The sequence below is a fragment of the Ochlerotatus camptorhynchus genome, unplaced genomic scaffold (assembly GCF_037179485.1).
Source record: "Ochlerotatus camptorhynchus isolate MF236.1 unplaced genomic scaffold, CSIRO-AGI_Acam_v1.1 ptg000361l, whole genome shotgun sequence".
Classification (NCBI taxonomy): Eukaryota; Metazoa; Arthropoda; class Insecta; order Diptera; family Culicidae; genus Ochlerotatus; species Ochlerotatus camptorhynchus.
Genome location: NW_027040849.1, coordinates 2,989,215 through 3,002,179, shown reverse-complemented (window position 1 = coordinate 3,002,179; position 12,965 = coordinate 2,989,215). Strand labels below are relative to the sequence as shown.

Below are 12,965 nucleotides of genomic sequence, written 5' to 3'. Positions count from 1 at the left end.
TTTAGTGTCATCTTGTGTTCGAGATCAAGAGCACATTGCTCTCTAAACCCTGTGTTCTCAATCCCTTCCCTGACATCCATTTGTTACAATTTGTTACCCCTAACCTCGAGATAGCCGCGAGTAATCGGCCCCCGCCTTACTAACGTTAGTTTTAAGTAAGTTTGTATTCCATGTTGTTGAATATCGGCTCCGCAAAGCTACAGCAAATGAGCCTGGAAAAATTAAAGCATTTTTAAAAAAAATGGTGAAAATCGCTTTTCTATATTTTGAAGTTAATATGTACTTTTACGTAGAGTAAAAAAAATCCATGTTTATGGAGCATATAGAACAACTATGCCTGAAAATGTTTGCTGAATACGGTATGGAGTACTGAACTTAGAATAAGAAAGTTATTCAACTTAGAATCCATGCTAATTTATTTTGAATGATTTCTCATCTGTTCATTTGGGAACACAGTGTGAAGTTGGGAGGTGGAATTGTATAATCGGAACGGTGGGTGGTAAGGTGGTAGAACAACATATTGGATTTGGGTTTACAGGCTATAACTTAGAATCTCTCAAGATCATGGCCATATACAAAATTGCACTCTTCTACAAAGTTATTCAGGATATCAAAACGTTATGGTTGGTGGACACATTAGTTCAGAATAATTCCTTTGTTTCTGTCTTCGGTAAACTTATTTATGTGACCAAGGTCTTTTGGTTAGTGAACAGATTAGTTCAGAAGTCACTCCCCATGTGGCGCTAGTATACATGACCTTCTGAATCTGCTATATTATATCACCAGATCCTGCCTAGCTACGAACTTTCCGGCTTCGCTAAATTTGTTCAGATGATCAAACTCTTCCGGAAGTTTATCAGATTAGTCCAGAATTCAGTCACCCCGCGGCGCTAGTATACATATTGACTTCCTGAATATGCTATATTATATCACATCAGGGGATCCTACCTAACTTTGAAGTTACTGTTAACAGCAAAATTGTCCAGATGATCAAGCCCTTCCGTATGGTGAATAGATTAATTCAAAATTATCAACAATTATCCAACTTTTTTGAATACGTACGTAGACAAATTTCAAAATTCGCAAAAATCAACACGGCCTACCGCGATAAGTATGTGTGTGTGTGTGTGTTTGCTTTTTCTTTTTTTGGCTAGGAGGAACCTTCAAAAGGCCATCATGCCACTACTTGACGATCGGGCGCACGGTCGCGGTGACACGGTGTGTGGGATTCTTACCGCACTAAAACCACCAACAAACTGACATGAATGACCATAGCAAAAACAATAAAATTTCTGACTGAAGCACATTACTGACATTTGGCTCCGTGTTCGCGGGAAATATTTAGCTAAGCCATGAACCCGCATGCAAAAGTTATGAATTGGTTCGTGTCTGATCTATTCTGAACACATTATTTGTATCTAGATAAAAAAATCCTACGGTTTTGATAGTTTGGATCACTGCACATTTAAATCGGCCGTTTACGATTTTCTGGCAAAAGTCAGAATTAAGTGTCATGTCGGTTTATCGGTGCTAAAACCTCCTTAGACGCCTTTCCCTTTTCCGCCGGAACCACGGGGGCTGTGAATTACACACCTCACTATACCTCAGCTAACTGGCGCTTCCACTTCGCTGATCGTCTCTCCAATTTGGGAGCCGTTTAGCTCCCAGCGTTGCGTTTTACTCAGCTAACCCCCGGCGATGGATTCAGCATACTCCGACGGAGAGTTCCCGGGAGATGGAAGTTCTCCCGTTTCTTTTCTGTTTGTTTGCCATTTAGCTCCCAGCGTCGCGTTCTACTCAGCTAACCCTCGCCGGTGGATTCAGTCTACTCCGACGGAGAATTCTCCCGGCTTCGTCTTTCACTTCGCACTTGTGTGAGCACATTACTACTTTCTAGCTGGTCTTCTCGCCATTTTCGCTGCAGCGCTGACATGATCTGTGTTACTGCTCTGCTGACGGCATTAAAGGGCGAGTATCTTCTCTCGCACAGTATCAAATCTAGGACATTCGAAAACCATGTGCTCTGGTGATTCTTTCACATTCCCACACTCCGGACAGAAGGGTGATGTCGTGTGTCCGAACCGATGCAGGTACTTTCTGAAGCAGCCTTGACCAGACAAGAGCTGTGTCAAGTGGAAGTTGACTTTTCCTTGCTTCCTGTTCACCCAGGTCGAAAGAATCGGTATTAGCCTGTGTGTCCATCTACCGTTCTCTGCTGCATCCCACTCCTGCTGCCACTTAGCCATCAACACCGTTCTCACCATTTTTCGTACTCCTCTGGTTTCTCTCGTCATATAGCACTTGTAGTCCTCCGCCAGGGTGATGCCGATACTGCTTCCGACGAGATGGTTCTGTACGCACTGCTCAATTTTCATTGGTTTTGCTTCGTTTCCAGCGCTGGAACCCAGGCTTGACCTCCATATCTCAGTATCGACGACGACACACTGGCCAGAAGACGCCTCTTGCTACTGCTGGGACCAGCGCTGTTCGGCATGATTCTGGCTATCGCGTTGATGGCCTACGAAGCCTTCTCACAGGCATATTCAACGTGACTGTTGAAGTTTAGCCGGTCATCGATCATCACTCCCAGGTATTTCAACACACGCTTTGAGGCTATGGCGTGCTCCCCGAGGGTGATTTCTGCCCGCTGTACCGCTTTACAGTTACTGACCCATAACACTTCCGTTTTGTGGTGGGCTATCTGTAGCTTCGCTCCTTGCATCCAGGTACCAATCCTGTCGATCGCCTCGGTTGGCAACACTTCCACCTCTTCCAGCGTCTCGCCTGTTACCGTCAAGACGACGTCGTCCGCAAAAGATATCTGTCCCATGTCTGTCTCGTAGACCAGAACCCAGTTCTGGAAATAACTCCTCAGGATCCTGCACAGGTAGTCAGGGACTCTCATTCTATGCAGCGCTTCGGCGAAGGTCTCCCAGCTGGCGCTGTTGAACGCATTTTTGACGTCGATCGTTATCACGGCGCAATATCGATCTCCTCTCCGCTTCTGTTTGGACACCTTCACAGTTCTCTCGACCACTGTCCGAATTGCATCCACCGTTGATCTCCCTTTCCGGAACTGCCTCTCCGGCAATCCGTGCTTACTCTCCTTGTATTTCGTCAGCCTGTTTAGGATGTTCTCCAAGAGTTTTCCGAGTGTATCTAGCAACACTAGCTTCTGTATCTTCCATCTATCAGGAAAATGACCCTCGGCCAGGCATTTCTGCAACACTATCCTGAACATGTCCGGGGACGCCTGCATCACCGATTTCAACGCTACGTTGGGAATTCCATCCGGACCGGGAGCTTTCTTCACCTTCAATCGACGTTATCCTTCTCTCCTTCTCCGTACGGTGTAGGTGGCCAGGTCGTTGGGTCGTGCTTCGGGAAAAGTCCTTCCACGATGACTTTCAGCTTCTCTAGACAAATTTCAGCGGGCATCTGATCCTCGCCATCACGACTCGGTATGCGTCGCCCCAGGGATTGGCATCAGCGTCTCGACACAGCTCCTTAAAACAGTTTGACTTGCTCTGCTTTATTTCTCGTTTAAGTGCTGCTTCTGTTGTTGCTCTCTGAACACGTCTTCTGGTTCTGAGACAACTAGCGCGGAGGGTGCTAAGTGCCTCGTTCCACCAGTAAACTGGACGCCGTCTGATATTTGACTCCAATTTCCTGGGCATAGTCGTGTCACATGCTCTCACTAATGTTTCTGTCAGCTCGTCCAGGTTCATATCTGTGGGACTCCTATCCACACGAAGTGCCTCAACGAAAAGATCCTTGTCGAAAGCCTTCGTCTTCCACTTCCGGTCACAAGTTCTCCTCCTCCGAACTGCCACAGTATTCCGTTAGCCGATGCCATATCGGATCGCCTGATGGTCGCTATGGGTATATGCTTCGCAGTCAGTAAGGTCCATGGATAGTTTTATAACATTGATCAACTTTATGTGGAATATATCGAGACCACGCGCTATGGCACTATAGCCATAAGCCATAAAAGGCTAGGACAAGAGTGTCCCATGTCTGTTCCAACCGTCAGAGGAAAATGGAGCATCACTGAACCTGTCTAGCTTTGATGCTTCCAACGACTAACACATCATATAATTACCAAAAACGGAACGTAAGGTACGAGATGTCCACGTTTCATACATTTATTGGATTCTGAAGCATCGATTTAAATAGGCCCGATGTTTTCTGAATCATCTTGCCCCTTAAATGCTGCACAGTAGGCCTGGCTCTTTTTGGTATATGTGACGCATCTTCGATGTGATACATATATGAAATAGACATGGAAAATTATGGAGGCATATCAATCATTTTCCAGGAAGCTATCAAGAACTGGCTGTGTTGATATTAGATTAGACTAGAAGCGAAATGAATGTGTAACATTTAATTGATTTTTTTTATTGTGGCTATTAAAATATAAAAGGAATATTAGAGGGGATGCTATTCAACTAATATCCGCACGCTACTGCATTATGTATACAATTCCTATTTTTGCGTGATTTTGATTTTTTTTTCAAAGATCTAAAATCATGAAAAAATTCAGTTCATAACAAAAAGTGTTTTGTTTTATTCTGCCTTTTTAATGTATGCGTATGTTTTGTTCTACCTGGTTTATATGGTCTGTCTTTTGAGATTACGCCTGTTGTGAATCCACCTTTTTATAGGGTTTCCTAAATTCATTACTTGCTTTGAGCACTATCCACTACCAGTTCTAAACAACATGTAAATTCAAAGTGTTTTTTATGTTACTTCATACGCGAAGTTAGCGATTTTCAGAGTTGGTTGGAAATGCTAACATGAAGCTTTAGTGTGATAATTTATTAGCTAGAGAATGATCTTTTAGAAGAGGGTAGGTGGATAGTTGCGTTAGAGTACGGCAGTATGAAAATTGAATAGAAGTTGAAAATGAGCGAAGGGCCATTAATGCGACAGTTTTTTTTAAAGATAGACGCACATCTTTTGCCTAACCCGTACGATGTACGCGGAGGCTTGAAGTATGTCTCCAAGTCTACAGGCAAAAAACATGTACATAATCAAAAAGTCCACCAAAGATGAAGAGCCCTTCTGGCTAACCTCTTGCCCTGTATTAGCAATTGTAAACCACATAAAAAATCAAAATAAAAAAGAATATTACTACTACTACTACCAATTCTAAGAAAAAATAAATTGATATCCCGGGCTTAACTAACATTTAAAGTACCAGACGTGAAGAAATATTGGGAATCAAAAAAATCTCCCCACCCACGATTTTGAAACCTGAAGCTGTTTGAAAGTATTTAAAAGCAGTGCGCAAAACAGTCAGGTTCAATGAGTCATTTTCATATTAATATGAACTGCCATCTGCCTCATCATTCACTGCCTCGTGAGAGTCTGAATGATTGAGAGGTAAACGAGTCACTGACAGCCGAGCGAGCACTCAATCGGTAGCTCAGTCAGCACGTTTATTCTTCCGTGATGGTACCCAATACTTGTTTTGAATGACTGAGCGTACATTTTCTATGGAAAAATGCCTCAATAAAGCTGTCCACGAGACAGTTGCGATCAGCTGACTTTTTTGTTTACCAAGAACTTTTGACAGATCACAGTAGAACTGGCAGTTTAGTCTCATATGAATTTCTGCTTTGTTTATGTTTACATTCAGCACCATTAACACCAGATCACTCACACACTCTAGATTTCTAGCTGTCAGTTCGACTGAGAAACGTCTCTTGATGGATCACCTTATTACATGCTGTGTCAGCGAAGGTAAGCGGTTGAGTCGCCTGTTCGTGAGTGACTGAATGTTTTTGTTGGCTTTTTCATTGCCTCGTCCTTTACCGTTTGGTACAAACGGTCTGCACAGAGCAATGGATTGAATAGTGCAGAGCTTTCACACTCAGCACTGATAAAATTTCAAAGATTGTTTTTTTGTGTCCCACACATGAATTTTTGCAATGTGATCAACAAACGGTATCTATGAGTCACACCACACATACTACTCATTTAACTCATAAATTTCATGTGTGCTTCTGGGTGGATTCTGTTTATGTGTGGTCACATGAAAGTTATGACGGATTTCACATGGAAATTCGTCAATAAAAATGTGTGGAATTATATTAGTGAGCCTAGACAGTCAATAATGTTACGCTATGTTTGAAAGTCTGGCATGACGCATTCCCATAAACTTTAGGATTTGTGTTAGTTCGGGTCTTGCAGAAAAATTCTAAGTAAAAGATCCCGCATTTATTTAAAGTCCCAAATTCTTGATAATTTTGTCTTCGTCCGGAGCCTTTTTTCTCCGTCCTGTTTTTGAATTCCCTATTATCAATGACGAACGACTACAGAATGGTCAGAATAGCTGAAAGTCTCCTTAATCAAGAAACAACAACAACAACTGTTTAATTAAACCAAACAAACAAATATCTCTTGATAGGGACTCTATCAATTCCTTTTCAATTCTACTGATCGTTTCAATTCTAGGTTGATCGAAAAACTTTTCCCTTTTATCATACTCCAATGAAAAGACAAACACAAAACATATCATCCGAAAGTATTCATTTGGGGTTGTTTGGTGGAAAGCCTGTTCGAAATGAATCAAACATTGATTTTCCCCGAACATAACTGATAGAGCAAATGTTTTCCCTATGTAGACTCATCTCCTATAAATGGAGCAACGCAGACAAACAAAGAAAATCAAGATTTTTCTTAGCGAATGCCGAAGCCGATATGATGGAAGGAAATTAAACACACATCCGTTAGATTTCGATTCAGGTTGAAATCGGATCAGAGCAAACATCATTCAGCCGTGTTTTCATTGGAGGAAATTATGTCGGGGATGATATCAACCAACTGTTGCTCATTTCACGCAGTATGACTCCTTAACTTGTTATGTCATGCTAGGGGAATTGAGAAAGATCTACTAATTATACCACTTCGATGCTCTTATGATTAATAATATTGCAATGGTTCTCGTTCTGTATCATTCTAGGTGATGCCGCCGACGGTATGTACTTCATCGAAGATGGTAAGGTTTCGATTCGCATTCAGCAGGCCGCCGGCGAGGTTGAAATCTCGAACCTAGAGAAGGGACAATACTTTGGCGAGCTGGCACTGGTTACCCATCGGCCACGTGCCGCCTCGGCTTACGCCTCCGACAACTTAAAAGTGGCATGTAAGTACAATGAGCCGCGAAAGGCCGAGCTGTTAATGCATGCATTAAATCGTTTCACTAATTGGCTGACGGTGTAGTGTGTTTAGCTTGGTAGTTGTTTATTTTAATACACACACATTCTAGCAAGTAGACCGTAGGCGGACAGTGGCCAAAAAATTTCAAAATTAAGTATGCGCTTCAGTTAGCACCCTCGGTGTTGTCTAACAATCTAATCTCGTTTTGTTTTCAATATTTTCCTTCCTCTTTTCTTTGATTTCACTTTACTTGCATGCACTTCTGTTCTTTCGACTAAAAACTAACCGCTATAATCCCTACCGTAATCTCACGTTCGTGCTCATCTGACGGTTTGTATGCAATCAATTGAAAACGTATTTATGCCATCCACGAATATCCATTCAATCTACTCATAATCGAAAAATATCACCTCACTTCATTCATCACCGTAAAAACATTTTTTGCAATATCCGTGGAACATCGACTGCTGTAAAGTCCTCCAAACGGACTGCTTCGAGCGCTTGCTCGGTAATATTTTGGATGTGATGCTACGAGGTATGAAGCACTACCGATACGTGGATGAACCCGTGTGGAAAATGATACTGGAAGCCTGTCGGGAGGAAAATTCTGTAGTCCGTTAGCGATGCACAGTCCATGGTTGAGCCCGGCAGGACGAACGAACTGCAATGACGAACATTTTTAATTTTTGTGTGGCTTGTGGTTTTCACGTTTCTAGCAATCGAAGAAATTTGATAGGCGTCGTTCGCCGGAAAATTGTTCTATTACTTACTGTACGTGGAAAGAAGTCCTAATCATACAATAGAGGTATGCTCTCGAATCATATGGAGCGTCATGATTGTTTGTATTTGATGAATTATCATCGTCCCACCTATTATATTTGCATAAACAATACGTCAGTTCTATCGCACCGTGTAACAAAAATGGTCGTGACTTGGTGGCATTAGTGCATTACCCAGCTTGTGGGCGGGTAATGAAAAACGACGGTGCAACCCCGCTTGAAAGTGAAAAATAACCACTCTGCGATTGAAATACTAATCTGCGTTAAAGTCCACCTCCTTTCCCCTATTATAGGGCTGAAACTTCCAAACACGAGCAACAACTTAAGGCTATGGCGGCCAGTAGAAAATTAATGGTTGTGAAATAAGGAAAATTGATTTTCGCTTTCGGTAGGACGCGACGGCGAAGATGACGATGGCATGCCGTCCACCGTCAGTCGACCGATTTTTCAAGGAAGATAAACTTCTGTTAGTCCTTTGGAGAGTAGAAAGCAGTGCAGTCACAGTTGGAGATAATTTTGTCCCTTGGTTGCTTGGCTGATCGGTCCGGGGCAGTCGGTCGCCATGACTCTCTGTAATTTTTTTTTCATTCTTTTTAGTGTTGCCGCCGGGCCATCCTTCTCACGGTAGGAGGTGGATACTGATTTCACTTTCACTTCATCGTTTTTCCGCCGCTAGCTTTAGGACGTATTATTTGTACCTAAAAAAATTAAGAGAAATGATTTAAAAAAAAAACCATAAGCTTAAACCTTAAAGCCTTTCTCATATAGTATTGAATAGCTTCATTTCATATTCTGATGATTCTCGGTACTCGGAACATGTCTAAGTGCTCCCAATGCACAGTGGTCCGGAATGCAGATTTAGGTGGAATGATATGTTTTGAGACTGAAATTGAAACTTTAGACTAAAAGTCTCTTCTACAAAGTTGTTCCTTATAGTTAGGCTATCATTTTTATTTTATTGAATTGAGTTAGGGTGGCTCTAAAAAAACAGGTAATTTGCTCTAGTTTTCTTATTTAAAATTTCTCAGCAAAGGTTTCTCCAAATAACTTATAGATCTTTAGAAAGCGCAAATTTTTGCTGCAGAAAGCTTGTCAATATCTTCTGCCGGTCAAGAGTTATTGACGTTTTTATACTAAAAATATGCACTTTTCAAATGGTAATATCTCTGGTTGGGGCAAACAAAAAAAAAAGTTTTTTTACGGCATTTAAAAGGACGTATGTGATTCTCAATAATATGAAGAAAAAAAATTGAAGTATGTTATTTTTTAAACTCGTATAAAATCAATTTGAATTTATTCATATTTTTTACTATATTTGGGTACATTTTTTTTATTAGAAAATAGCTCTAAATCGACCATTTTAAGAGATACAAAAAAGTTGTTCCCAACAAAGTTGCCTGAAACTAGCTCAGCTATAACTTTGCCGAAGAATGTATACCTTAATTTATTCAAACAAAAAAGTTAGATTTTTGATTTTAATGATAATAAGAACCACCCTAGAATTCATTGTCATATAAATGAGGGCCAAACTATAAGGAACAACTTTGTAGAAGAGACTTTTAGTCTAAAGTTTCAATTTCAGTCTCAAAACATATCATTCCACCTAAATCTACATTCTGGACCACTGTGCAATGTTTAACACTCAATATAAGTTCCCCAGAGGTATGCAAATCATGTCCAGGTGTGAGGAAATGAATAAATAGGAGCATCAACTTGGACGCAAATTATTTCAAGAACAAATTGTCAAATAGCCGTACCTGTTTTTGTAAACAATGACCTCAAACATCAAGTTGTCGAAACTACTAGGTCACCCTCATAAACTAACCTTTTTTCCTCTGCTCGGGACCTCACAGCATTGCGACCAGTAATTTGATCTATTGTAGTATATCCCGTGTCCTTAGTTTTGTGCATGTCGTATTACTCCATCACTATTGAGAAATGAAGTATTCGATTTTTTTACAGTTGTCATTCTCGCATTTATCGCAAGGATCCGACTCTAATTGAAAGGTTTCGCTATTTATACCCTTCGGAGTGTTGGAACACCCTCCAAAGGCGCGCCCGTTTGTCAGTCAAAATGTGATTCCTTTACAATAAAATTAAGGAATGACACCAATAATGAACATGCATCAGAACCCTAGTCTTAACAACTTCAAACTACGGAACAACGAATAGAAGACTAGGAATCACATAAATGAAGACTAACTCATTTTTTTTCTTGTTTCAAGATCATCCTCGGTGGACAAAGCCGAGTCTTGTCACTATCAACAAGGCATAAAAAGTAACAAGGACTAAGATGTGTTCCTGTGGATTACTGAAAAATCCTGTTCCCCTAGTTTGAAGTAGTCAGGACTAGGAATCGGTGGTAGATGAACGCGTCATTGGGACGGTACTAATGGATATTTTTGGTTGCTATTGAAAATTTAGTCGATTGCTGAGTTTATGTATGAGTCCAAATTAGGGACACTTAGGCTGACATTACATAAAGGGTGTCCACGATAAAATTGCCACGCTATGAAATTGCTCTAACTTTTTAACCGTTGGGTAGAATTTAATGAAAATTTGGGTGGATTTAGTTCATAGTGCATTATTTACATCCTGCAAGTTTTAAAGTCCTGTGATCTAAACTCGCGGAAATGGAGCCGAAAGAACAGCTCGTGCGTGATAAAATCTTGCGCATTCATCACGAGAACAAGGATCTCTCGCATCGTTCCATCGCTAAAACGTTGGGAATCGCGAATTCCACGGTGTCGCGAGTGATTAAGCGGTTCGAGGAACGGTTGACCACCGATCGGAAGCCCAGAAGTGAAGGAAAAAGTGTTCCGTACAACACCAATAATCACAACCGCGTAGTTGGGGCCTTCAACCGAAATCCGAACGCCTCCGTTAGGGATGTGGCTAAGAAGCTGCACCTAAGTCGAAGTTTTGTCCAGAAGGCCAAAACTAAGGCTGGGCTTCAAACGTTCAAGGTACAAAAGGCCCCTAATCGCGACGAGAAGCAGAACAAGTCCGCCAAAACCCGTGCCAGGAAGTTGTACCTCAACATGCTGACGAAAGTTGAATGCTGCATCATGGACGACGAAACATATGTGAAGGCCGACTTCAAACAGATCCCCGGCAACCTGTTTTTCACGGCCAAGGATAAGAATTTGCGAAGAAATTCCTGGTTTGGCAAGCCATCTGCACATGCGGGAAGCGAAGTGCACCTTTCGTGACCCAGGACACGATGAACGGACAGGTGTACATAAAAGAGTGCCTCCTGAAGCGGCTGCTTCCTCTCCTGAAGGCCCACAACGTCCCAACAATCTTCTGGCCGGATTTGGCCTCATGCCACTACTCCAAGGACGTGCTGAAGTGGTATGCGGACAATAAGGTCAATTTCGTGCCGAAAATGTTCAACCCTCCCAACACTCCGGAGCTCCGCCCCATCGAGAAGTACTGGGCGATTATGAAGCAGCACCTTCTTAAACGACCTAAGGTAGTGAAGACAGTCGAGGAACTGAAGAAAGTATGGGTTTACATGCAAAAAACGGTTGATTCACAGGTTGTGCAGAATCTTATGGCCGGGGTTAAGGCCAAGGTGCGGGCATTTGCGTATGGACTGTAAATAAAATACGAGTAAAATGGTAAAATGAAGTTTAATAGTTATTTCTCAATCCCTGAAAATTTGATGGCAATCGGATGAAAACTCGAATTTTGCGAATCAATTTTGTGTGTGGCAATTTCATCGTGGACACCCTTTACATTTCCCCTATATGTGTTGTTTTCACTCAATATCAACTTCAATCTATACTTCATATTAGGTTCTACACCACCAACCCAATACTCCGGCATATTCAAATGACCATAATATGAATTTAGCTATTGAATATTACACGAGAAAGTCCGTTCTAAACCTTATCAATCTCTTCATAACCATAATAAAATCAGAATTGCTACTTGGGACCAGTATCGTACTCAGCAGGTGGCAATCCTGAGGGGCGAAAAAAAATGCTTGGATTTAGCAAAACTAAATAGAGATGTTTTAACTTAATGGCGAGGTTGAAAACAAATTCTGGCCACCATGGCGAATTTTTGTTTGAACATTGTTTGATGACGATAATACAAGAATGTTCGAGGTTCATTTTCAAACTGTCACTAAGAAGCTGATCAACATGGGCATAGGAGCATAAGTCTAATGAAACTCCTCAAACTCACATGAAGTTAGCTACTCTTGTCCAGCGAGTTTAGGCAGCCCTCACCTTGAGTGACTGCAGCATTGCCAGAGCTTTAATGCCGCTCATGTAGGGATACCATTTGGTGAAGGTTCAAAATCAGGACATTTTGAAATTGTTAGCAAGAACCTTTTTAAGAGATTTATTCCATTAATAGTTGTTGGTTTCTACCCGTATTTCTCCCTGTGAAAATCAAACCGTGGATAATAAAATAGTATAATATGCTCTTGGCAATCATCTCGAGCAATTTCGAATTAGGACCAGGCAAAAGTAAATACTTGAAAAAATCGACACAAGCAAAACTTTTCAAATTAAGTTTGACAGTTGTTAGATGCTTAACCGTTTCTACCGTAAGACGATTCCTCTCATCACTCCACTGAGATCCAATCAAAGAAAAAATGCGCTTACATTTCGCGTTGTGTCCTGATATCAACAAAATTTTAGAGTAGCCAGCAATATTCAGATTCTACTAAAAAAAATCACACGATTTTTTATTGCAATTCTGCTTGGAAAATCCCGGCTCTACCGAGCTCAAGAACAAATTGTAAACAATCAAACTGTCACATTGTATACACTATAAAATTTCAGTCAAAAATGAATGACTTTTTACACGAGAAATTCACTTTCTTTAAATCAATCGATTTATTCTCTGAAACTAAAAATGTTTAATCATCAGGGCTGGTAGCGAGTCACTTTAGTAAGCAAGTCACTAAAAAGTCTGCTTTTTTAAGACCAAGTCACTAAAGTCACTTTTTCTTGTAATCAGTCACTATTTTAAACTATTTTAACGTGAATTTATTTCAAAATTGAT

The 12,965-nt window shown here is 41.1% G+C and overlaps 1 protein-coding gene across 8 annotated transcripts in view; it reads left to right on the top strand.

The window, feature by feature from the left end:
* Window positions 1-12,965, top strand: part of Pka-R2 (cAMP-dependent protein kinase type II regulatory subunit) — a 369,683-nt gene that overhangs the window by 342,810 nt on the left and 13,908 nt on the right. For 2 of the 8 annotated variants that reach the window (XM_065231881.1, XM_065231883.1), the window contains exons 7-8: window positions 6,968-7,150; window positions 7,640-8,016. In XM_065231881.1, coding sequence (XP_065087953.1) covers window positions 6,968-7,150; window positions 7,640-7,785 — 329 coding nt within the window. In that variant the 3' untranslated portion in view covers window positions 7,786-8,016. Of the gene's footprint in view, window positions 1-6,967; window positions 7,151-7,639; window positions 8,018-12,965 lie in introns of those variants that run through there. The other 6 variants (XM_065231878.1, XM_065231877.1, XM_065231879.1 and 3 more) reach the window with 4 other exon arrangements.